The 27,397-nt window shown below is 38.4% G+C and overlaps 1 protein-coding gene across 1 annotated transcript in view; it reads left to right on the top strand.

Annotated features, from left to right (window-relative positions):
• Window positions 1–687: 687 nt before the first annotated feature.
• The window catches only part of PLCL1 (phospholipase C like 1 (inactive)), a 328,672-nt gene continuing 301,962 nt past the window's right edge, over window positions 688–27,397 (top strand). The window contains exon 1 of the mRNA XM_072812891.1: window positions 688–930. Coding sequence (XP_072668992.1) covers window positions 688–930 — 243 coding nt within the window. The remainder of the gene's footprint in view (window positions 931–27,397) is intronic.

Raw genomic sequence — 27,397 nt, 5'->3', positions numbered from 1 at the left:
AGTGTGCACGGAGCGCCGCGCGCGCTCGCCCCTCCGCTCGGTCCACGAGCCGCGCTGGGCCGGCTCCCGCCCGCGGAGCACATCCTTCCCGGCCCCGCGCCCGGGCACACCCCTTGGCGGTGGGGATTGGTCGGGCCGACCCCTCCTCGGCGGCGCCGGGCTCCTAAGAGGCTCAGACGCCTGCCAATCCCCACGGGCTGTCAAAACAAGTCTCCCCCCCCCCCCCGTCACAACAGAGCGGAGCGGAGGCCGCCGCACTTCCTGGGGCCGCGGCTCCCGTCCGCGGGCAGGTGGCGGGGCGCGGGGCGCGGGGCGCGGGGCGCGGGGGGCCGGCCTCCGAGGCCGCGGGGCCGGGCGCCGGTGCCTTTTGTCTGGCGCAGAGCGGGCGCTCGCCCCGCGCGCCCGCCCCTCCCTCTCCTTTCCGCTGCCGCCCGCCGGCGCTCGCGTCTCCTTCCCGGTTCCCGCCGCCGCGCCCCCGCGCCCCCGCGCCCCCGCGGACCGCCGGCCTCCCGGCCCCGAGCGATGCCGCCTCTGCGCAAAGTTGCCGCCGCCGCCGCCGCCGCCGCCGCCGCGGGGCGCTGAGCGGAGTCCGGCAGGGCCGCCTGCGGGCGAGGAGCGCGGGGCGCCCGGGGCTGGACTCCGCGGCGGGGCGTGTGCCGCCCGCCCCGGAGAGCGCGGCCGCCGGCCATGGCCCAGGGCGCGGCGGGCAGGGAGGGTCCCGCGCCGCCCGACGCGGCCGGGGGCGAAGACGACCCCCGAGGGGGCCCGGACGCCGCCTGCGGGGAAGGCGTGGCTGCGGCCGCCGGGGGCCGCTGGAGGGACCGCCGCAGCGGGGTCGCCCTGCCCGGCGCTGCGGGGGCCGCGGCTGACAGCGAGGCGGGCCTCCTGGAGGCGGCGCGCGCGACCCCCCGGCGCAGCAGCATCATCAAGGTGAGTGAGGCCGAGCCGCGGGAGCCGGGCTGCGGGGGCCCACGGCGCGGGGACCGGCGCGGGATGCGCGGGGCCCGGGGGCATCCATCGCCGGCTCCGCAGTGTCCCCCCCCCCCCGCCCCCCGCTCTCGCCAAACCTTCCTTCCTTCCCCGCCCGGAGGTTCCCAGACCCAGCTCTGGGCCGGGAGAAGCAGAAGTCACTTTTTCTCCCCCGCCCCTGACAGCAGAGGAAAAGTTCCGCTCTGCGTCTTCGCGTTTTGATGGATGCTTTCCCTCATTTTCTCTGAAAGCTTCACTAAGCCGTTGGCGGAAGGAGGAAGGAAGGATTCAGTGTAAATGCTGACCACGGGGTGATTGTGCCCCGCTCCCCAGAGGAAGGGTAGCTGCCCCCCACCGCCGGGCCCCTCCCCCCAGCGCAGTCAAGGAAATGCACGGTTTACCCGCAGACCGACCCACCCGAACAGCCCCCTCCCCAAGCCAGAATAACCCTCTAGACGCAGAAGGTCCCGAAATCCGGAGAAGTGTGAACTTTCCCGGCAGACAGTTTTCAGGGGACCCTCCGGCCCGGTGAAGAGCGACGGTGGAGGATAGTTTCTGCAGCGCAGAAGGCGCCGGCGGAAAGCAGTCGGTGCCCCAAGCAGCATCCCAGGTCTTTGTGGTTGCCATGCATGCGGGGAGAATGCTTCCCCACCCCTCAACCACCGGACAAGATTTCTCCTCGTCTGCTTGGCGAGAAACTTGTAAGCCTTTTCTTTCCCTTATCTCTTTCTGCCTTCCTTCCACTTGGGGCTTGCTTCCTGTTTGAGATCTCATCTTTGGGGTGCATGACATGTGGTAAGGTATCCTGGAAGTCAGAACTCGCCCACAGGCGTTGGAAAAGGGCCTCTTAACATAAACGAATGTGAGTAATCATGTGCATATGAGATTAAAGTTGACTTGGGTAGTCAGCATGAAACTGTATATATGGGTGTGTGTGTATGTATGCGTGTGTGTATCTAGACAGCCAAAGATGATACTGAAAGATGGGCTTGAAACTACTTACTACTTTCAATTTACTTGGTGTGCCTTACATTCAAGACCCTTGCTCAAGGTGAAGCTGTGTAACAAGCCTCATAATGCATGTCTCTTTCTCAAGCTCAAACTCCCCTTGGCAGTGTGGGAAGACTGTGCCCACAGTACATCCACCCAGCTCCAAGTACTGTCTAGGCTTTTACCCAACACTGACACATGGAAGTTTAAAACCAACAGGAAGATTTCTATATAAAAAGAAGAGTGGGTGGTAGTTGCAAATGACTTGTAGTAGTTTTTGTTATTTTGTGCCTTTAGATGATGTGAAAAGGAGTGTGCTATTCTGGGTGTGAATTTGGATAAAAAGGAAATGATCACTTTTTCTTCTTTTAACCCACAGGTCAGAAAGCATATTATTTTGAAACTTAAAAAAACAGCACAATTAAGAAACAATTATATTTTGGACTCTAAGATATTGATACTACCTGAGGTCCTGTGTGCGTGAAAACAAACACAGCAAGATAATTTAAAATATACCATCATAAAAAGCAGTGGGCTCTATACTGTTGTAAAAAATAAAAGTAACAGAGTGTAAGGAATATACAAATTCTTGCAACTAAATTTGCAATTTTTATTTATTTATTATTTTTTAAAGATTTTATTTATTTTTTCATTCATGAGAAACACACACACACACACACACACACACACAGAGGCAGAGACACAGGCAGAGGGTGAAGCAGGCTCCATGCAGGGAGCCCGATGCAGGATTTGATCCCAGGTCTCCAGGGCAGCGCTAACCGGCTGAGCCACGGGGGGCTGTCCTAAATTTGCAATTTTTAAATTGCATTATGTGCTGGTTTATATTCTCGAAAGGGCCCTTGCTGAGTAATTGTGCCTCTATTGTTTTAAAGTTTATTTTTGTGGCAAAAAAGGAGGCAACAGATTATCAGCTTGATCTCTCCCCATCTGATAGTAAAATAAGCATGTAATAAATGGCCTTTATAATGAAAGGTACTAGAAAATGACCAAATTGTTATTATTTTAAATTAGATTTTATTGAAAAAGTAATATAAGCAAATGATAAAAAAACTGTCGCAAGGGAGCATGAAAGGAAGACTCCCAGCTACTCCACACTCCCACTTACATAGTCCACCCCCATAGCTGTTAACACTTTCTTAAGTATCCCTCCAGAAATATTCCATGCATATGAAAGCATATATATCTGTATATATATCTATGGTGAGCTATTGATGTTCTTGATTTATTTATTTATTTATTTTTGTTCTTGATTTATATAATAAAATTTTAACTTAAGTTTACAGGCCTCATATTTTCAAATTTGTTCCAAATGTTTTTTGATTCCTAGTGGGTTGTTCAAATCATTGTGATATGTCAGCTAATCTTTAGGAATAACCTGGAAGGTCATTGATGGGCATGGGTCCTTAGGGTCTGTTTTTAGAGGCCTTCATTCCCTTCCAGTGAGGAAAGAAGCAGGAGATGGGGTTCTGTTCCACACCACCTCTGACATCAAGGACCTTTCTGTGGACATCTTCAATCTGCTGCCCCATGGTTAGTCTACTCTAGCAAAATAAAAAGGAGAGTCTCTAAAAAGGTGTAGATCATATAAGAAATATGTAGCACCTGTTCTATATTGAAAGAAAAATGCCTTCTTCCGAGTTTGGCCAAAGATTCTTTTTATTTGCATTAAAACATACACAGAAAAGAAAGGCTTTAGTACATTTTATGTTAATCAAACTATTAAATGCTGTTCCAAATAGCCTTAGTATAGTGATAATTCATATTCATGATCATAACTGTGAGCCACTGAAAGATTGTGAAATCATCAAATATTATTTTCAGCTCAATTTAAGGTATTACTTCTATTCTAATTATTTTACTGCTAATTCTCTATTAACTTGAATATTAGACAAATCAGAATAGTCCATTCCTCTATCATGCCAGGAAACATATCTTGTATATTAATAAAAGAAATGTCTTATATATTAATAAAAAGGATGTTTTCAGTAAATTTGCCCTCTAATTTGTGAAAACATGATTTTAGTTGAGAAAACAATTTTCTTCTGAGCTAATGAAAACAATAACAATGTTTATCTTTACACATCTTTGTAAGGTCTTCTTTCTACTATAGTTGTGTTTCTTCCCTTATATGCCAGGTCCTAGGTTTTAAAAAATTTAATAGGAGACTTAAACTAGCTTTTCTGGGGATCCCTGGGTGGCTTAGCGGTTTGGCGCCTGCCTTTGGCCCAGGGCGCGATGCTGGAGTCCCGGGATCGAGTCCCACATCGGGCTCTCAGCGTGGAGCCTGCTTCTCCCTCCTGTGTCTCTGCCTCTGTCTCTCTCTCTATGTCTATCATAAATAAATAAATAAATCTTCAAAAAAAATAAACTAGGATTTCTTTAATCCATCATTTTTTTTCCCTGTGTTTTTCCATGTGATTATTTTTGATAGCGTTGACACTGATAAATGCTGCATATTTTTGGTAAGTGCATTGTTGTATACCACAATATTGCAATAGACTGCATCTTAATTGCTTCTTGATGACTTGTGGTTTAAAATGACAAGTTACTTACATGCAAGACTGATAACATCTAACAATTATGTACTATTCTGCATATGAATATATTTCTGTTTAAGAGATTAGACCATTTTTCTACCTAATATTTGGTGTCAACCTTATAGGTTTAAAATATTTAACACTTTAGATTGTAGTTTATGGCTTTTTAACTCTGTAATGTTTTGGAAATTGGAAGCAGTGTAGCTCATTCCATATACTAGATAATGGGAACTGGGGTACAAACATGTTTTCAGAATAGCAGTTGATTTTTCCTCCATTATATGCAACATATTGAAGGGTTCTACTTTTTGCTTTCAATTCTACTTAAGTATGAATTCTCTAGAAGAAATCATCATTTGGGTCTCATGGACATAAGTGTGTGGGATAAAGATGGGAGCTGGGAACGAGGTGCCAATACCTGCACTGAAGCAGCTAAAGTAATCGTTTTGGGGTGTTTTTTTCTGTCATTATTTTATGTCATGGGCAATTCTCAAAACAACACTTTGTCATGTTTGTTATGGGGCTGGTGGAGTGTGTTTCTGAGCCAAAACTTCGAAGATATGTCTTGAGTACCTGTTGACACATGTCAACATTATGATTGTCTTCAGCAGGCAAGATGAATTGTATTCATATTTATCAAGTACCATTTACTATGAGTCAGGCGCTAAACTAGGAGTTTTTATACATTATGTCACTTAATCCTCACAGTAAACCCTCTATAGGATTCATACCCACGTTGCTTAACGCCAGAACTTGTGCTCTTATGCTCTCAGAGGAAGGAAGTCCACAATCCGTGAATACTTTCAATTCACAATCTATGAATACAGTATGAACATTTAAGAGAGTGACGGAAGAGTCTGATTCTTGGGCCCTATGGCTTGGGGGAGAAATTATCCTTTCTTTGCTACCATACTTCCCAACCCAGAACACCTCAAAAAAGATGGCTCCAGGAATGGATGGCAAACCTTTCTGTCTTTGGTCATTTTGTGAGGCCAGCACTGTATTTTAAAAGGCAGAGCAATTTGGCAGATGTCCTATTTGTCATCAATAAATGGAGGCCACATCTGTTGTTTTACGCCAGACCACTTCTCCCATGCCCCTATATATAGTCAGGTTTGTGAGGGAGTGTATTCTCTTTTAGACTGATAGAGAAAGGGAAAAAATACCTGGGGCATAGGAATCTGTAGTATTCTAGGAGAGTGATGAAATGGGGAGTTGGAGCTCTGAAAGTATTTTGTATGACAGTTGTGAAGGGTAACTAAGTATGATTGAAAAATAAAAATTTTAGACACACTTTAAATTAAATAGGCTTCTGTAAATTGGCTTGGGAATTAATCAACATTGATAGACTTTTTTTTTTTTTTTTTTTTTTGCCTGTAGAAATATGTGTTAAAAGTTCCAAGTAGCCAAATTATGGAAATGTGTGTTAAAAGTTCTCAAATAACCAAATTATGGATAAATTTTGGAAAAACATCCTGATTGCACAGTGGAGCTGGCCAGCCTTTACAATGAATATGCCCTGGTGCCTTCAGTTGGGGGTGTTCCTAAGGTATGATTCAGCTATATAAATAGCGTTGAACTTCTTAGTTTGATCTGGTTTATTATCCCAGCAACTTCAGTCACAGTGTTTACTTTCTCTGAAATTGCCATAGAAACATGGACACATTTCACTTTAGAAGTGGTTGCCTTTCATTGTGGTGCCTTTCTGATCTGATTTCTTATAATACCTCTTAAGAGCATTAGGAATAAATTTTAGATAAAGAGCTTTGTCCTATTTTGATGAAAGATTTTAGAAGCACCTGCCAGTTAGTGTTTGCTATTGCTATCAGAATTTACACTATTTGTTTTCTTTCTTGGAAAATGTTTTAAGTTTCAAAAAGTGTAAGCTAATGACATAGGCATTGAGAAGTGACGTATACATTGCAATTTAGACTAAATAGTTTTTTTCTCAGCCTTTTTCATTTTATAGTAAAGAAATTAGTAATTAAATTTTGTACTGTAAAATGTCAATTGAACACAATTGCCAGATAACACTTCAGGCACAGCAGGGTGTTATGAAAAAACATTCAGAAAACCCAACCTTACCTTTAGTGCGAATGAACAAATAATCCATTATTGCTTCTAGGTGGTGCTGGAGCAAGTGGTCAGGCAGTGGAACAGGGAGTAGCTCAGTCTGCTCTGCTCCTCCATCACTTTTGTTCAGCTTGAATAACTGTGAACATTAAACATAATTCATTTTCAGGAGCAATGTCCAAACTGATATATATCAGTTTCAAGTATTATATATATATATATGATTGTACATTAAAACATGCCAACTTAAAATGACTAAACAGGGGATCCTTGAGTGGCTCAGTGGTTTAGTGCCTGCCTTTGGCCCAGGGCGTGATCCTGGATTCCCGGGATCGAGTGCCACGTGGGGATCGGCATGGAGTCTGCTTCTCCCTCTGCCTGTGTCTCTGCCCCTCTCTCTCTCTCTCTCTCCCTCTCTCTCTGTGTCTATCATGAATGAATAAATAAATAAAATCTTTAAAAATAAATAAATAAGATGACTAAACAGCAGTAAGAGGCAGGAGAAACTTTGTGTTTGTCGATGGGGTCTCAGCACCAGTAAATGAACCATTGGTAATTAGATGGGAAAGGAGAAAAATTTGAACTTTCTATCTAAATTGAAAATAGGAAATCAGTAAACCTTATTATAGTGAAACCCATAAGTTCTATAAAATCTTATATTTTGATAAGTGTTTTTAATAATGTCAAAATGGTTTATTTGTAGTTTTATTGAATCTTATTTATCTCTGTATCCCAGTTCCTATAATAGAGTATAATAGACAAAATTTATTGTGATTATTGAGTATGCTAAAGTGATAATGAAAATTAGCACTAGTCAACTTCTATAACAATAATTTTTTGTCTTATTTTTAGTTGTCACCAACCGTACTGTGTATTTCAGCTAACACTTGATGACAATAAAATCATAGTATGGCAAAATATTGGAATAGTTTCTTGGATTTATTTTTTTTTTTTTTTTTTTTTTGGATTTAAAATCAAATTTGATTTGTCATTTTATTTGTAACATCTTATGTGGGTGGGTTTAAGAGAGATATAATCTAGTTTATTTTCAACCATACCATTTTAACTCACTTCATTAATAATTAATCTAGCATTACTTTGAGAAAAGTGAGATTATACATGGTGAATAGAAAGGAATCATTATATTATCATTAACACTACAGGAAGAAGAAAGGCAGTTTAAATTTGAAGACAGTACAGTCCCTCTAAAGCAAAACAAAACAACCTAAAAATCAAAGTATTTTAGAAAGTATGCTTAGTTTCCAAAGATCTCTTAATTCATATTTGTAAATTTACAAGAGTGTATAGCGATTACAGGCAAGGATGTTGTGTTTTTCCTTAACAATACAACTTTGTATTCGAAGTATTAAAACATCCTTGAAAGATGATATCTGCTTTGTTAATTTCTTTCATACAGACCTGTTCAAGAGCCCTTTAAAGGATGCTGTCTGTATTAAACTAAGCATGGGCAATATGCATAAGTTGGCGAACTTGTATTATTGTGTGGTACAATGCGATGGTTAGAAATGATTGTGAGATTGTACACAGAACACCTTCTCTGTGAGGTGTTGAGGGAGATAAATGCACAAAGAAGGCAAAAGAGACAATACCAAGATTTCAAGGCAGAACTCTAAGACATTGAACCGGATCATCTTGTCGGGGCTTGCCCCTAAGATACAAGTGATTTCAGATAGCCTGTGTGCTGAAAATCCACACCCCACATCCCAGATCTGACAGTCAATGATGAGGTTGGGCTGCTCAGGAGCACAACTCTTAGGGCCAGAGTCAGCAGTGGGAGAATGTGTTCCCTCTGAAGCCTCACTTGAGTCAGGCTGGGTTAGGGTTGCGCTCAGAAATAGGGCATCAGTGTTGGAAGAACAAGTGCAAACTGCACTGTTCTGATCCCCTTCGTGTCAATCCTTGTTGTTGGATTCAGGGCAGAGACAGGACACCACGGTATGTACACTCTGACCTTTCTCTCCTTTGAAAGCTTCACTTCCATAAAACATAGTCTGTCATAGTCCTGGGACTTGCAGTTTTCTTAATTATCACGACTAATTTTGGGAGGAGGAGGTAAGGGAGGAGGGCATAGGAGTTCGTGCTCCCCCTAGGGGTTGACGGGTAAGATGCAAAGACCTCTTCAGCATTTGGTGAGCTGTTTTGAAATATTTTATTTTTTAAAGATTTTATTTATTTATTCATGAGGAACACACACACAGAGAGAGGCAGAGCTACAGGCAGAGAGAGAGAGAGGGAGAACCAGGCTCCATGCAGGGAGCCCGACGTGGGACTCGATCCTGGGTCTCCAGGATCAGGCCCTGGGCTGAAGGTGGCGCTAAACCGCTGAGCCACTTGGGCTGCCCTTGAAATATTTTGGAATGATCGACTCTATGCTATAATTAACTATTACGTATTTAGAAATTTTATTAATAATTAAATATATTTGCTTTTACATTTAATCTAATAGATAAAACATCTTGAAGAGATTTTCCTATAGAGATATTTTCTTTATAATATTAGCAAAAGCTTTTATAACTTCTATTATAGTCTGACATTCTAAGCACTTAATGTGTGTTAAACTTAGTCAAACCTCACAATAACGATGAGAGGGGTGTTTTTTATTATTATCTCCATTTTTATAGATGGAGAGATAAGTGACATGCCCAAGGTCACATAGTTAGCAAATGGCCAAGCTAAGAAATAGACTCAAATAGTCTAGCTCTAAAGGTTGCTTTAATCTTTATGTTATTCATCCTCTTAAATAATACTGATTTAATCCTCAGCCACTGGGGATGGAATGGGAGACATTTTATGCTTACCTTGAAAACTAAGTTTAGCTGGCAAATCTAAAGAAGTGATTCTGAAGATAGTTTTGGGAGGCTCTTAAGGATTATTTGAATCATTTTTTTGAGTACCTTTTTAAACTTCCGTAACCTTTCATGTGAAATACCTTTACTTGACTTTACATTAGTATTGTGCTCCACCTTACCTTGAGAGGAGTGGAATTCCTATTAGCATTTTACTCTTTGACCAGAATTAGCATCTTTATCACGAGACAGAGTTTATGATCCAACTTTGTTATGAATTACACAGGCTAAGGATGGATTGTTACTTAATCACTGCAACTTGATATCATTTATTTTATAGTTTGATAGTTTTGTCTTCTAGCATCAATAAATCAATAAGGAATATTTGAGTTTCTAACTCAAAGAAGTTACAATTTTGTTAAGTGGTAGTGTATATGATGTTGTATGATTGAGATTTCCTTCCAATTACATTTGAAGTAAGTATAGTTCCTCACACATAGGAGAAGCTTGGCAAATATTTGTGGAATTCCATTAAACTGAAAGTCTGTGTAATCATGTAATTTGGGGGAGGGTTTAGAAATTCCAAAGTCAATATGTGGGAAATTCAAATACATGATTATGTCAAGAAATTACTGTGCTTATGGCTGCTTATTGTGTTAAAGGTAATGAGTCTATTTTGCTGTTTAGAGATCTAGTACAATGACCAGTTGGTACCCAGAGGTTTGTCCCCATCACTTGGAAACTGGCTAGATATTAAAAGCATAGTCAGCTCTTTTGTTGAAGCACTCATATGTTAGCGTTTATTATTTATCCACAGTTAAATTATTATTTTTAAAGGTTTCATTTATTTATTTATTTATTTGAGAGAGAGAGAGAAAGCACAAAGTGGGAGGAAGGAGCAGAGGGAGAAGGACAAGCAGACTCCACACTGAATGTGGAGCCCAATGTAGGGCTCAATCCCAAGACCCTAAAATCATGACCTGAGCTGAAATCAAGATTTGGCTGCTTAACAGACTGAGCCACCCAGGTGCCCTGGTGTCTTTTATTGAAAAGACATTGGCCTTTGGCTTTTTCTTTCTCTTTCTTTCTCTTTCTTTTTCAGTTGCAGCATTTGCACTGTAAGATAATTTGTCATGCTCTCTTAAAGTGAATTTTTTTTGTAAGAAAAAAATTAGGCTTTCCCCAAACACCTGAAACTTAAAAGAAATATTTTTCCTATACTTTCTCTTGTTCAGTAAGTATAGGATCAAGCTAGTTGTGTGATAAATGCAGTGGAGTGCACATGATGTGTATATGTGTGTACACACTTGTGTTAGATACAGTGAAAGTCCGAAGCTTCAATAGCAGATGACCTTTTGATCCTATAGCTGTCTGTCCTACTTCTGGAGTGATCCAGAGATGTGTGTCACAAAAGTAGCTGCAAGGGCTATGAGAAGTCATACTCAGAAGTGTTAGCAGTTAAGCTTGACCAGACGTTGAGATTTCTGGAGTTTGCCAGAAAAGAGAAAACTAAGGATCAGGGTGTGTTAGAGGGGAATAGAGTCAGATGGACCATATTTATAACTGGACAGGGTAAATGGCTTAAAAAAAATGTCTCTTTACCTGGATCACTCTGCCATAAGTTGTACATTTGGGAATTCAGGTTTTTTTGGATTTTGATGCTTTCTGGAGAGCCTTTTAACTAATTAACACCTCATACCTCAACACACCTAACAGTAATTGGTGGGCACAAAGCACTTTGAGCTGAGAGATTCCTGGGAAGGATCTAGGAAGGATTGATCTGGGTTTTTGATCAAAATACTTGGCATTAAGGATAAGTTTTGTCTACTTTGCTGATTTTCTAGCCTCAGCCCCAGGAAAGTCCGAGGAAATTCTTCATTGTTGCACCCTCAGCATGACAGTTTCACCACTACAGAGAAATGGCTTCTGATGAAAAGGCCTAATATAGAAGTTAGTGTAACCAGATAGAAGTAGCGGGGAGTGCTGGAATGAACTATTATAGCTTAAGACAAAAGGTTTGATGTTTTACAGCTTCAGGGGACCACAAACTGTTGTGTTCAGCCATCAGCCCTGTTCTTATAGAGAAGTGGCTTTCACTACTGCCCTTGCCCCAGGATAAATGGGGGGACAACTGAGAGGGAGGAAGTAATCTTAGAGCTGAGTTATGGTTCCTGAAGAGCCTCTTCCTTTCACCTTCCTCATTGTTAGGGGTAAGAGCTCATGACCTTTGCTGAGGCTGAGAAAGGACTGGAGAGAATGTGTAATGGTGGTAGCATCCAACAGTCTCCCTCTCTACCAAGTCTACAAATAAGTTGGGACTGGTGCTCATCTCCTCTCTAGAAGGTACTGAGTCCCTCTTTGGAAGGGACTATCAGAGCCCCTAATGCTGTTCTGGGTGTGAAGAAAGGGGACACTATAGAAGATGGCCAGGCCTCTTGCTGGTGCCCCACCCAAAGAAGCCATTTGGGTAGAGGGACTTTTAACAAAATGCTGGGACAGAGGCTGGGTGAGGGGTAAGAGGAAGAGGTCAGTATCTAAGCCAGACCTCTAATGCCAGGATAATGAATATGCAGGAAAGAAGGAGACTGTGGAGAACAAGGAACTCTGTGGAGAGTCTGCATTTGGATGCCTGCCTCACAGAGAGAGCCAGAGGTCAGTTTAGTATTAACCTGAGGAGCAGAGAAAACCCAGTGAGGCCTGCAACATCCTTCTGGGACTATTTCTGGGAAGACCTGGACCTCTCCTATCCCTCTTCCGCTGAGCTCTAGGAGGGAAGTGCAGAGAGGAAGAGAAATGGAGAAGTGGGTAGAGTAGACCAACCCCCAGGTCCAGTCACTATAACCACCATTCTAGCTTGCCTTGTGGGTAATAGGGCAAGGAAGAGACTTTGAATTGAACATGAAATTGACGTTTTAAAATGAATAGGACTGAGTTTTTAAGAACTTGAAAGAACCCTTCTAATAATTGAGAGAGACTGAAACAATATGGAGTCTGAGTGAGCTATTGGTAATAATCAGAGTATCCAGAGGAAAAGAAGACCCAAGATGGTATAGTTGGGAGAAACCAGTTGTGGGAAAAAGAACTCACATTTAAAGTCTAAGAATTTGAGACTGCTTAATTATCAATGACATCATTATAGAGTTGGAGACCTTAGAGATCATTCTCTAAATTTACCCCTTCATTTACTAAGCATGGCTGTCCACCAACTCCCCCATTTATCCAGGGCACCATTATAGAGAACAGTTTGTGATACCATGTATACGGAATGGAGGATTCTTTAAAGATTTCATGGTATAGAACGATAACAGGTACTAATATTGTCAAGATCTTACATAACCTTTAATTCTTACCTTTAATTCTTCTGATAGCCTGATAAGACACAGCTATCATTATAATTTTAACCTTAGAGATGAGGAAGCTGAGGCTCTGAGAGGTGTGAAAACTTGTTTTAGGTCTCAAGCTATTAAGGTGGGTGGGAGGACAGATTTTTTTTTGTCCCTATTTTCTTTTATTCAACAAACCTGCAACTCCAATACTCCAAATTTCAAAAAAAAAACAAAAAACAAAAAACAAAACAAAACAAAAAACACCAGTGATTTAAGAACATATTGATCTGGTTGGAATGGGGCCAGGCAGAAAACAAAGTTAAGGCGGTTCAACCTTGCATTGTTCTGCAATAAAAGCAACCACCATTTATTGAGCTAGGTGCACATACATCATTTCATTTAAGTTGGAATTCAGAGGGATCTAAAAAAACAGTAATAAATCAAAGGTGATTGTTTTGGCACACGTCCTAGATTGAGAGTTTGGGGTTCTTACTGATCCAAATGTACATTTTAGAAACCTTAAATATATAGCTGCTGTAAGAAATTACCACAAGCTTAGCGGCTTCAAACAACACCAATTTATTATCGTGTAGTTCTAGAGGTCTGAATTCTGAAATGTGCCTCACTTGGTTAATATTGAGGTATCGTCAGGGCTATGTTCCTTTTTGGAAATTCTTGGGAAAATCTGTTTTCTTGATCTTTGTAGGTGTCTAGAATCTGCCTCCTTTTTTTGGGATCATGGACTCTTCTATCTTCAAAACTAGTGCTGGCTGGTGGAGGCTTTCTCACAGCATCTACCTTAATTTTGATTTTCTACCTGTCCCCATCTAATTCTTGTGCCTCCCTTTTCCACATTAGAGGATCCTTGGGATTATATTAGGCTGGCTAACCCAGATAATCCATGGTAATCTTCCTCTTTTAAAGTTGGTTGATGAGCAACCTTAATTCCATCTGTAGTGTTAATTCCCCTTTGCCATAGAAACAAATGTATTCACAGGTTCTGGAGAATAGAACATGGAAATCTTTGGGGGCCAGGATTCTATCACATTCTAGTTTCATAACTAGGTAATGGCTATAGTGACGATTTTCTCCAATTTCAGATGGATTCTATGATTCCTTAAACAAAATGACAATTTGTTAACAAATATGAATTGTCCATTGTGTTGAGTCCGGATTTTGATTGTTTATTTTATTTTAAAAATATTTTATTTATTTGAGAGAGATAGAGAGATCTCACACGTGTGGTCAGGCACACGAGCAGTGGGGAGGGGCAGGGTGAGGAGAAGGAGAAGCAGACTCCCCATTCAGCAGGGAACCAGATGCTCAGGGCTCAATCCCAGGACCCATAAACCCCCAGGGATTATGACCTGAGCCAAAGGCAGATGCTTAACCAACTGAGTTACCCAGGTGCCCCTTGATATCAGTTTTAAAGAAAAACAACTAGTTTATGGATTTTAGGAACATTTCATTTCTAAATGCATCTGTAGTTTTACATGATCTATGTTTTTATGCCTTAATATAGAACTTTAATAGAAAATCAAACTGAAAGAATCCTTAGAGTTTACTTAGTTGAATCCACCTCTTTGCAGATTTGGAAACTGAGACTTAGGTTACATACTTCCTCGAATCATAAAATAAATTGATAGAGAACTGCTTTTTATGATCTTACAAGATTTAAAAAAAAAAGAGGATTCACATTTCTGAGTTTATTCTGAATATATCCTTCACAACAGGGGCACCTGGGTGGCTCAGTCTATTAAGCATCTGACTTCAGCTCAGGTTATGATCTCAGGGTCCTGAGACTGAGCTCTGTGTTCAGCTTCCTGCTCAGTGGGAAGTCTACTTGTCCCTCTGCCCCTCCTCCCACTTGGGCTTACTCTCTCTCCCAAATAAATAAATAAAATCTTTAAAAAAAATTTATATCCTTCATAACAATTGAAGGACAATTTCCAGGTTCTCACAACATTCTTGCATGTTTGATTTGATTCTGAGTAGAATGTAGCTCTGAAACTCTCTGAGGAAAATAGATACCACTGATCTCTATGTTTGGGCAAATGTTCACCTCTACCCTCACTGTTAAAAGTATAAAACTTCCCAAATCATAGTTGGTGAAAAAGGGATGATGTTGCAGGCAGAGGAAGATTTTCTTTGGTGAAGATGGGGGTAGTTTTGTTAGGGAATGAGACTTTATTTAATTTTCCTTTAAGAGGATGTTGATGAGTCCTGGTGGCTAGTTTGTAAAATCAACTATTTATTTTACCTTTTTCAACTTTAGTGAGTTCCACTAGAAGAATTACACTGTGGGCAGCCCGGGTGGCTCAGCGGTTTAGCGCCGACTTCAGCCCAGGGCCTGATCCTGGAGACCCGGGATCATGTCCCATGTCGGGCTCCCTGCGTGGAGCCTGCTTCTCCCTCTGCCTGTGTCTCTGTGCCTCTCTCTTTTCTGTGTCTCTCATGAATAAATAAATAAATAATCCTAAAAAAAAAAAAAAAAGAATAACATTGTAGAAGTTACTTGTAAGACCTATACAAAACACATACTTACCTGAGCCTTGGGTCATTATTTTCTGTAGATTGTCAGTGTAAGTACTGCCCATGTGGTAATGTAAAGTGTTAAAATAAGAATAAAGTTTGCAGTCTCTTTAGTGCTGCATATATTAAAGTGTAATTTCCATGTAAGCTTACAACATAGAGAACCAATTGCTATCTGGTTTTATGGATAATAAGATCAACTGATGGAATGTTTTCTATTGTATAAAGCCTGTTAAAAGCCAGAAGAGAGAAGGGTACTCTCCTTTGACTTTGGGATCAATTGAGGACAGAAAATGTTTATGTAGTGGATATGGTGGCATTAAACAAGATTTAAAAAGTTGGAATTATAATTTAAGAAATTCCTGGATGTAGATATTAGATATTTACTTACATAAAACAAAAACACTGCACAGGATATTTTTGTTGTTCTGAACTCCTTCAAGAAAAGTCTGGAGGAAACCAAACTGTGGCTTAAGTCCTTTAATAATTATGACTAATATCTTGCTATCTTTAAAACATTTTTTTAACAAAGTACAAAACATTGCTCTGAGGCTTCTTATGGACATAAAAGCTTAACTTTGTGTTTATCTGATTATGTCTTAGATCTTTCTGAACTCGAATTCATGGTTTTGATTTTGATTTTTAATTTTTGGAAAACAGTTGGAAATGGTTTGAATATTGCAAAGATCAAGTAGATGACTAAGGTAGATTATTTGTTTTATTCTTATAGGGATCTCGGTGCTATGACCTTCAAGGGACTGTCTTTGTAATTTTTTTTCAAGTGTTTTTTTCTTCTATCACTTGGGTTTTTTCCTTCCTAAACTATTCTGTTTCCAGCTTTCAAAAAGTGTACCATTGGTGGTGGTACCCAGCCCTTGAAAGTACTGCTTACTTTAGATGGTTGGCTTGATATACACCAGAATTTAAAATTTCACTCTAAAAAGCTTTATTAAAGGTAGAATTTAGCTGAGAATATTGTATTGAGAATATTGTACACAGATCTCTGAGCCTTTGAAATTAAGGAGTTCACTCTCCATATTTATAAATAGTTTTTCATTTCATTTCATTTATTTTCGTTTAGGAAGCTCAGTTGCTCTAACAAAGAGATCCAAACATATAGTGGCTTAAACAAGATGGTAGTTTATTTCTCTAATAGGTAACATTCCACCAGTAGGCAGACTATAAATCAGGTAAGCAGCTGTGCTCCATAAAGGAATTTAGGAATCCAGATTCTTTTGTCTTCTTTTTGGGCCATCCCCTTGGCATGTTTGTTTTCTTGTACCTTTGATTAAACTGTCTCACCACCACCATATCCCCCTTCTAGCCCATAGGAAGGAGGAAAACAAAGATGGAGGGCAAGTAGCTTTTCTAAAGGAAGTGATCTGTAAGCTGCACATGTCACTTCTACTCATATCCCATTGGCCCATTATTGATATGACCATAACCAGCTACAAAAGACTGGGAAATGTAGTCTCTACCTAGGTGGCTATGTGTCTCCGCTTAAAGTTTAGCAGATTTTTATTAGTAAAATAAAGAAGTTTTGTTAAGGTTAAAAGAATTAGTTATATATATATTATATATATATATTATATATATATATTATATATATATGTATATATAAAATAAATATATATATATTTATTTATTCCAGTCGTGGAATATATATGTATATTTTAATGCTTTCTTTTTTTTTCCTTAAAGGTTTTATTTAATTGTTCATCTCACACACACACACACACACACACACACACACACAGAGGCAGAGACAGGCAGAGGGAGAAGCAGGCTCCCTGTGGGGAACCCGATGTGGGACTCGATACCAGGACCCTGGAATCACGCCCTGAGCTGAAGGCAGATGCTCAACCACTGAGCCACCTAGGCATCCCAGTCATGGAATATATTTTTAACTTGGAGAAGGAATCATAGTGTTTTGTAATATGAGGGAGTTCAACATTTCTGTAATATGTTTTTGGATTCACATTGTTTGATTTGGTTAGGGCAACTGCTGAGAACATAACTCATGTGCATAACACCCCATTTCCATACCTGTATGAACCAGTTAACTTCAAAATTGTGTCTCACAGAGGTGGACTGCACTTTTTATTGACTCACAAATGTATACCATATGTGAATCATAGAGAAACTCCAAACAAGAGCAGTACAGTATGTCTTGAAAAACTACTATGTGCTCCACACTGTGGGAAAGAATCTAATGGAGTATCTTCAGTGAGCCTTTGGAGGTTGTCATGTGCAGTTAACCATAGTAGAGCTGGAACCTCTGTAGATGGGTAGATATTGGCCTCCAGGCAGTAGGGAGCTCCCTCACTCGCAGGGGAGCCAATTTCATTTTCAGGTGACTGTCGTTTGAAAATATTCATATGTTGAGCCCAAATAAAATTCCTCTCTGATGCATTTCCTTGTCAGTATGATTTCTATCTCAGTAGCTAGATTAATTTTAATTAATTAATTTTAATTTAATTAATTTAACTAATCTCAGTAGCTAGATTAAGTTTAATCTATCTCAATAGCTAGATTAAGTTTAATTACTTGTGTGACAACTTTTGACATATTTGAAAGGAGTATCCCATACTCCCACCATAATATAATCCCTGACATTTATCGAGTTCTTGACAGGTCTTAGTGTTCTAAGCATTTTACATGTATTAACTGACTTAAGTCTCACTGGGGTTATGAATTAGGGACTGTCTACTCCATTTCATTGATGAGGAATTTGAGGTATAGAAAAGTTAAATAACTTGCCCAGATTAACACAGCAAGTAAGTGATGTACTCTTCTTTATCAGTATTTTAAAACTTTGTTTGTAGACCCCAACGCTGGTTGCTATGCCAGTTGCACTGTGGTCAACTGTATTAGACTGTTTAACCTCCCTTCTTCTGGATGCTGTATTTCTTTTTTTTTTTTTTTTAAGATTTTATTTATTTATTCATAGGGACAGAGAGAGAGAGAGGCAGAGACACAGGCAGAGCAAGAAGCAGGAAGCAGGCATCATACAGAGAGCCTGACGTGGGATTCAATCCAGGGTCTCCAGGATCACGCCCTGGGCTGCAGGCGGCGCTAAACCGCTGCGCCACCGGGGCTGCCCTGGATGCTGTATTTCTATGAATGCAGCCATCAGGATAATTTTCCTTCTGAGGAAAAAAACCCACCCATATTTCATTGATATAAGTTCAGCAAGTTGTCTTTGTATTCTAGAGGCTTTGCTCCTGAATTTGAGAGGATCTGATGGGTTGACTAAACACAGGCTGGATATGGCAGCTCCATTAAATTTAATATGCTGTGGAAAGCCATTGTAATTTTCTTAAGTGGGGGGAAGAGTAATTGGTTAAAAAAAAGTAGTTAAGGAAGATTTCCTTAATAGCTATGTGAAACAATGGAGATGAATTATGGATTAAGAGAGTGGCTAAAAGTTTCCAGAATTAGGTGCTAAGTCCAGGAGGTAATGTAGCACTACCTTTAAAGGGGTAGATTCTAGAATTAGACTACTAGAATTGGAATCCTGATTCTTTGTTTATGAACTATGTGATGTCAGGCAGGTTACCTAATCTCTTTGACCCTCAGCTTTACAACTGTAATAGAACCTACCTTGTAGGGTGGTTGGGCAGATGAAGTGAGAGAATTTATATAGAGTGCTTAGCTAAGTAGTTGGCACATGGTAGATAGTCAACAAATGTTAGTTATCATTTAGAAATGGAAAAGAAAATCTGAGACTAGTATTGAAGTAGGAATTGTCATGAATTTTCAGAGATATAAAGGAATCAGTAAGTAAAAATAATTCCTAAGATTCTGATCATGGAAGTCTTTGAATAGAGTGTTTTTTTTTTTTTTAACTATATATTTCTTTTTTTTTTTTTAAGATTTTATTTATTTGAGGGACAGAGAGAGCAAGGCAGGGGGAGTGGCAGAGGGAGACGGAAATGAGGCTCCTCACTGCGTTGGGAGCCCGACGTGAGGCTCGATCTCAGGACCCTGGGATCACGACCTGAACCAAATGCAGATGCTCAACTGACTGAGCCACCCAGCTGCCCTGAGAGTGGTATTTTTGAGTTATGGAGCAAAACTTGTCTTTAGCTGTTGTATATAATCTAATCTAATTTGGGATGATCTCCTTTCTAAAGTGTTGGGGACTCCAGTGTCTCTGCTCATGGTCTTTGATGTTGTAGAGATTGGTTGTCATTGATTTTTCTCTGATTTCTTGCAGCATTACAAAGAGAGTGCACAGAAACTTTGATTTTGGTTTATGTAGTTGTTAAAGAAAATAAAGTTTCCCATCCCTACCAAAAAAATTCTGTAAACCAACCAGCAGTATTTGTAATTGTTATTTTCTTTGCTCCTTCTGATAAACAATTGTGCAGTTTTTGCTAGAGGGTCAGGTTTGTGCAAAGATGGGTTTCAACTTCCACAAATTCTAGAGTGAAAGAATGAGCATTTGTGAGTTTAGCGTAGCTCTGTTTATTTCAGCAAATGATTTTTTAAGTGCCTGCTGCATTTGACACACTGCTGTGTGCTCAGTTTTGATCATTCTCTTAGCTAAAATCTCATCTTAAGAACCGTATATAATAGAGCTTTTTTTTCTTGCTTCAAGTTGATTTAAAATTTAGAAAAAGCCCCCATAACCCCCACCTTGGCACTAACTCAGCCTTAAGGGACACCTAAAACTTAGTAAAGGTATGCATTAGAAATAGCTTCCTATTAATTTAGCTGAACTGGTTTTACCTTATGATTCAACTAAATCTGCTTTATATTGAACAAAAGACCTCTCATGGATAATTACTTCGAGTCTTTTTATTCTCTTGGAATGAGGCACATTTTGGGAAAGTTTGTGAATACATACAAAATGTGAATGAAAACTTGACTACGTATTAAGAAAATCATGTCTGACTCAGACTCAGGTTTTCTGTTCTGTTTTTCATGTTTGACTGTGAATTCCTTAAAAGCAAGAACTCTTCCAAACTGTTTGGTTTGTGGTCCTTAGAAGGGACCACAAAGGGAGAGAGTATAATGCTTTGTAAAGATGGAGACTATAAATAAATAATGACCAATCTTTAAATAAATCCTTAAAATTAAGGAAAGGAGTGAACTATAACATTGGCAGCTATTGCTCAATTTATTATGAGTAATAGTATGGTTAGGGGCAGTGCTGTTTGTTTTTGTTTCTGAAGCCTTTTCAAGCAAGGCTGCTCAGAATCCACAGGACTTTCCCCTCATCTTCTGTCTTAGGTGTTGCCACCTGCCAGGTTCTTATAGGTGAGGTGCAAGTTAGATTAGAAGAGGATATATAACATTTCCTGTCTCTCTCCTTATACTTATTAGATTTAAACCATAGCTTATTTTATAATTATTGTCTTTTTGGTATCATGTTTTTTATTTTTATTGAGATACAACTGACATGTAATATATTAGTTTCAGGTATACAACATAATGATTTGATATTTGGGTATAGTGTGAAATGATCACCACAATAAAGTTTGACTAACATCCAGTTACAATTTTTTTTCTTCTGATGAGAACTTTTAAGTTCTACTTTCTTAGCAACTTTCCAATATACAATACAATGTTATTAACTATAGTCACTATGCTGGAAAGTATATCCCCAGCACTTACTTATTTTATAACTGGAAGTTTGTATCTTTTGACCACCTTTACCCATTTATTTAACCTACCCTCAACACTGTACCTCTGGCAACCAACAATCTGTTTTCTGTATCTCTGACTTTGATATTTTTTAAGATTCCATATATAAGTGAGAGATTTTTCTTTCTCTATCTGACTTGATTTACTTTACATAATGCCCTCAGGGTCTCCATCCATGTTATTAAAAATGACATGGCTTCCTTTTTTAACAATGGCTGAATGAGATATATTTATATTTTATTTATATCTATATATCTATATATATCTATATATCACTTTTTTTTATCCATTCATCCATTGATGGGCACTTAGGTTGTTTCCATGTCTTACCTGCTGTAAATAATGCTTCAAAAAACATGGAGGTGCATGTATCTCTTTGAGTTAGTGTTTTCATTTCTTTTAGATAAATACCCAGAAATGAATTGCTGGATCCACTGCATCCTTTATTAAGGCATCCTGGGTATTTGGAATTTTGGCTAGAATCCATGTACAAACCAATGAATTCAATCTGGAAGCTTGTAGTAAGAACTAAAGATAATATATTGCTGCTGAATGACCTTGGGCTCAAAGTAGACCTATCAGTAAACTTAATTGAGGAGCCAGTGTTTCTGGAAATTTAAAGGCTGTAAACTCTTTTAGTAGAACATATAAGCACTATTATTTAAGCTTATCAGCTATTACCTTGATTTTGGCAGAAGGAAATCAATTAGAACCTTATTATAAACACTGGGAAATTATAGCATCCTTAGTTTATTCTTATTATTAGTCTCATCTTGCCAACTTTGACAAGAGGGATCACGTTAGATTTTTTTTTCTTGTGTCCTCTATAGCTCCTACTAAGCATTAGGCACAGTCTTGGTTTATTTCTCTCCCAGACTGAATCAAGATCACTTACTCTATTCTATATTCCCGAAAGAATTCTTTACCTGAGTTACACAGTCTACTATTGCTGGATTCACTTTATTTAATAAGAACTTAAATCTTTGGGAGTCAGCTTGGGTGGGGAAGGGGACAGAGACTTGAGAATTTGATCTGGGATCCTGGAATCTCAGCTTTGCTACTTAAAAATTGTGTGTTCATGAGCAAGTTTTAAAACTTTTTCTAAAAAAATAAAAAATAAAAATAAAACTTTTTCTAAGCCTCAGTTTCTTCTTTGTTAAAATGGGAGTTATGAAGTGAAATAAGTCAATCAGAGTAAGACAGTTATGATATGATCTCATTCATATGTAGAGTTTAAGAAACAAAACAGTATCAGAGGGGAAGTGAGGAAAAAATAAAACAAGATGAAATCAGAGAGGGAGACAAACCATAAGAAATTCTTAATCGTAGGAAACAAACAGGGTTGCTGGAAGGGAGAGAGATGGGAATATGTGGTAACTGAATGATGAACATTAAGGAGGGCACGTGATGTAATGAGCACTGGCTGTTATATAAGACTGATGAACGACTGACCTCTACTACCTCTGAAACCAATAATATATTATATGTTAATTAATTGAATTTAAACAAAATTTAAAGAAAAGAAAAAAATGGGAGTTATGACGCCTGTTTTTCAAGTTTGCTATAAGCCCTATAGATGAGGGATGCAAAGTCTATATAGATATATTTAAGATATATTTTAGGCTGTGCTTAAAAAAAGGAGGACTTGACAAGACATTTAACTAGCAGCTTCTTTAAGAAAAATATGACCATTGGGTAGTAATGAAAAGTCTATAATTCTTTTTTTTTAAGATTTTATTTGTTTATTCATGAGAGATACAGAGAGAAGCAGAGACATAAGCAGAGGGAGAAGCAGGCTCCCTGCAGAGAGCCCATTGTGGGACTTGATTCCAGGACCCTGGGATCATAACCTGAGCCAAAGGCAGATGCTCAACCACTGAGCCACCCAGGCACCCGAAAAGTCTATAATTCTATAAACTTTACAGCACATTTTATATGCTTTCCTGGCAGCTGTGGTCAGTATTTCTTCTGAGTGTGTTTTCACTCACAATAGCAGTGTGCTAGTGTTCTAAGAAGCAATCCTATGCAATCTGATGGTCTGCCACCATCTCTTGATCAAACCATGTATGACATTTATTCAGTCAAATTATCCTTCTGTTATCATTAGATGCTTTCCCCACAATCATTTAAATTAATGTGTGCGAATATGGGCCATGTCTGACATCTGAGCTCTGACACCTACACCTCATTCTGTGAGTTACAACTAAAATAAAAACGAAAGTAATTCTTTTGGTAATTATGTATAAAGAGATTTCTTGGTTGTGACAAATTTTGTCTTTTTTGTTCAAATATTGAAAATTAATTTGATATATAATACTACATATGCCAGGGTGGGGGATGTGGGTCTAGTGTCTCATTATTCAATGTTTTATGTTATTGTATCTTTAAATATATAATTAATATCTCTGCTATGGTGCCAAGGCCACCGAAATTTGACTCTTCTAACAGCCTTTTTGGCAATGCCCATCATTTTTTTTTCATGCTATGATACATTTGGCAAAGTTACTTTTAATGATTGATTCATTCAACTGTTCATTGATACTTCTGCTATTTGTGATAAGAATATACTTTGTAATGGAAATTCAGAGGTGATGATGGGAGACATGCTTTGTACCCAATTTATTAAAACTAGATCTCATATAGGAAATAAGTGCTTTGAAAGGGGTTTAGATCTGAACTCCAAGCTATGTACTTAAAAATGCTTATTGAACAAATGAATGTATTAGCCCCATATATCAGTTTGCTGGATATTTCCACAATCTCCAGATTTCCCCTTTTCTGTGTTCCGCATATACCCAGGTGCCCTTCTAGCAATCTGGACATGATCTTTGTTTCCTTCTTCTCTCTCCTCTAACATCCAATTTGTTATCATGTTTCTTTGGTTCTACCTCCTGAATGGTTCTCACTGCTACTCCAGTTTCAGCTTCTTCCACACTTGGCTTCACTACAGCATCTTTTTAGCTAGCTTTTTTGCCCCACCCACCTTCTTTTCCCTGATCCATTCATCATAATAGTGGTAGAGTCTCATTTCTAAAAGGCAGATCTCGTTGTATCATATTCCTGCTGAAACTTTTTGTTAACTTCCCACTGCCCTCAGAATAGAGTACAAATTTCTTTATACGGTTCAGGAGGCCAGGTACAATGTGGATCCTGTTAATCTTTCCACTCTATCTCCTACTATGTCCTACCTTTCACATTCTACTCTATGAGATGACGATATATTAGAGACCACAGTGCCCAGCTCATAGCGGCTCAATATACATTAGATATTCTTTGCCTTCTCTGAGAGTGGCACAACTGGGAAAAAAATGATTTTAGGAGCATTAAACCAGGGAGATTGGGAGGGACAGAAGCTCAGAATTGAGAAGAGGGTTTAATCAAATAGGCTAGGTGCTGGCCACTAAATGGATAATGGATACTGTGATAGAGATTAAGAAATTATTAAATCCATTAAACTTTTGAAAAGCATTTTTGGGGTTGATTTTGAAAAATAATTTAGTATAGCATATAAAAAGGACTTTGTTGGATCTTACAATTTATTGTTTCCTGAGATTATAATCTAGTTTAGCAAAGTTGCCAGGTATTCACTCTTCAAGATTTACATTGTTTTCCAGTGTCCCCAAATGGTTACAGTTCTGTTTGTTAAGTGTTTAGTTGGCTACAGAATTTCCTTAAATTGTGATTTTTAGTCAATGGAATATGATGACTCACAGGGAATGTAACTGTTTTCTTAGTTTACTGATCTTTATCTTTATGTGGTCAAAAGTCTATGTTTCTATTAGTCTCACAGATTACCAAATGTGTTTGTGTGTAAGGGAGGAAATAAAGTGTAATTTGGTTAACATTCTGTGTCTAGCATGACAAATATTAATAACATGAGGTTGAATCATGATTTAGAGATAGAGACAAGTTTTTCACTACTGTTATTCTGTAGTACTGCTATACTTTGGATTGAATGTGTCTTAATGATAAATTACCTTTGAGTTCAAAACTTAAGACAATTTTCAGTAAAACAACCCATTTTATTTAATATCTTTGAATTTTTAAATTAGATTCAAAGTTTTAATTTTTTGCTAATTCAATATCTTTGACTAAGTAGAATTGTTTATCTAGCAAGAGATTTAAAAATTCTTATGATTAGATGACTGTCATTTAACAATTGAGTATGGATCTTTTTCTTTTTTTGAGTATGGATTTTTGTAAAACATTTAGTAATGGTAATTTGGAAGTTTATAAAAAATCTTTTAAAACTTCTCATAACTTTACAATGTCAGGGCCCTTTGTAAAATTATCTATATAGTGATGTGAAATGCACTTGTATGGACAGAAAATTGATTGCCAAGATCAATTTTATAATTATGTACATAAATCCATAATTGAATATTCCAGTCTTTGCTATTTGGGTAAAAGCTATTATGCTGTTTTAAGAAGTGTATCAAGAGTAGATGGAAATAGAGTGTCTTTAACTGTCCTAAAACAATTCTATAAATGATTACTACTTTCTTTCAAAAGTTAGGAATCCTATTGAATTCATTTCAGTTCTTTACAGTCTGCCAGCTGATTGTATAATTACATGCCATATAGCACAAAGCATGATTTATGAGACTATTTTTTTAGTGTACTTACTAAATAGTAGAATAAAAAATAGAAAGCATAGTATTAGTAGAAATACGATAGGTAGGGTTGTGAGACAAAATTTAGGAGGGTCAGTTAAGTTTGAGTTTCAGGTAAATAACAAATAATTTTTCAGGATAAGCTTGTTCTTTGCAAAAATTACTCATTATTTATCGAAAATTCAAATTTAGTTGGATGTCCTGCATTTTTATTTGTTAAAACTGGCAACTCTAGCTGTAGGTGATTAGGTAAAATATAGGTAATGGTAAAAGAACAGCTTTTCTAATGGAACAGAATTTTTCCTTAAAGTTCCTCCAAAATCAAATAAAGACAATTTGATCACCCAACTGGTAAGTCAATTTAGAGCTGGGATTTGAACCCAGGGACTTAGCAAGAGCCATGCTCTATCGCTGCCTTTCATATAGTACTGTTTATATTAGTGAAATTAAAAATAATTCTGATATTCCACTTCATTTTATCCTTTATTATTTTGAAGTTTAGCATCATTAAGGCCATTAAAATACATATTTTATTTTATATTGAGAAATTAATTTAGTTAATAAATTGAATTATTTTCTTTTCTAAAGTATTTTTGACTTGAGAATTTCCAAGAAACATGTAGATTGTTGCTATTCTAAGTGGTGTTCATTAGTTTAACCAAATGTTTTTGTTTGCTGTATGATTAATAGTGCTTTGCTTTTAATTTTCGTGTTAAGACTGAATTATTGTGTTAAGACTGAATTACTATATTTGCACCAAGCAACTGGGAAGCAGCCATGATTTGGAGCTGCACACTGTTTTGCTTGTTTCTTTAGCTTGGCTGGCCTCTGCCTCTTCTGCTGTAGCCATCAATCATCCAGTTCTCCTTCCATGCTATAGGACATGTTTGTTTTTTTCCCGTGAGTGACAGTGGTTGCCTTTTATGACTTAGTGCTCATTAATAATTAGGTAGGTACCACATATGAGATCTCAGAATAATTCATGATCTACATTCATTCATTTATAAATATAAATGCATAAAATCTAACAGTCATAAAATTTTGAAACTTGAAATTCTTAAATACAGAGATGAAAACATTGCAAGCTGTGTTAGTTAAAAATAAGTTCTTGAGGAGTGCCTGGGTGGCACAGTCAGTTAAGCAACCGATTCTTGCTTTTGGCTTGGATCATGATCTCAGGGTCTTGATATCAAGCCTCAGGTTAGGTTCCGTGCTCAGTATGAAGTCTACCTAAGACTCTCTCTCTCCCTCTGCCCCCACTACCACCTGCTCTCTCTTTCTAAAATAAATAAATAAATCTTCAAAAAATAAGCTCTTGAGAATGATCGAAATGATTTAGTTCTAATTTTCATTTTTTAACTTTTTTCTTTTTGACTGCCAGAGAATCTTTCCTCATAAGGACATTCAACAGGAATGCTGATTTAGGATATTTAAATGTAGAGAAGGAGACACTTTGATTAGTTAATAGAAAAACAAACTAGGAACTGTTTAGAAAGATAATAGTGGGCTTTCTTACTAATTAAGTTAACACACTGATACTAGACTACAGCAATAAATGGACTCTTTTTCCAAGTTTTCCTTCTTAGTCTACATTTTATATTTTAAAAACAAACCTTATGAAAGAACTTAACAAATTTTATTTTAATTAATTAATTAATTAATTAATTAATTTGTATATATATATTTTGGAGTTCAATTTGCCAACATATAGTATAACACCCACTGCTCATTACATCAAGTGCCCCCCTCAGTGTCTGAGAACTTAACAGATTTCAACCAGTGGTATAAAAAGCCTCAGTGACAGTGATAACAATATTTGCATTTAAAAATGTTTATCATTATTTTGATCTGCAGCTTCAAATTATTTTTAAATATAC

The sequence above is a fragment of the Canis lupus genome, chromosome 36 (genome assembly GCF_048164855.1).
Source record: "Canis lupus baileyi chromosome 36, mCanLup2.hap1, whole genome shotgun sequence".
Taxonomy (NCBI): Eukaryota; Metazoa; Chordata; class Mammalia; order Carnivora; family Canidae; genus Canis; species Canis lupus.
The sequence above is the reverse complement of the archived record's forward strand: the minus strand, read 5'-3'. Positions and strand labels throughout refer to the sequence as shown.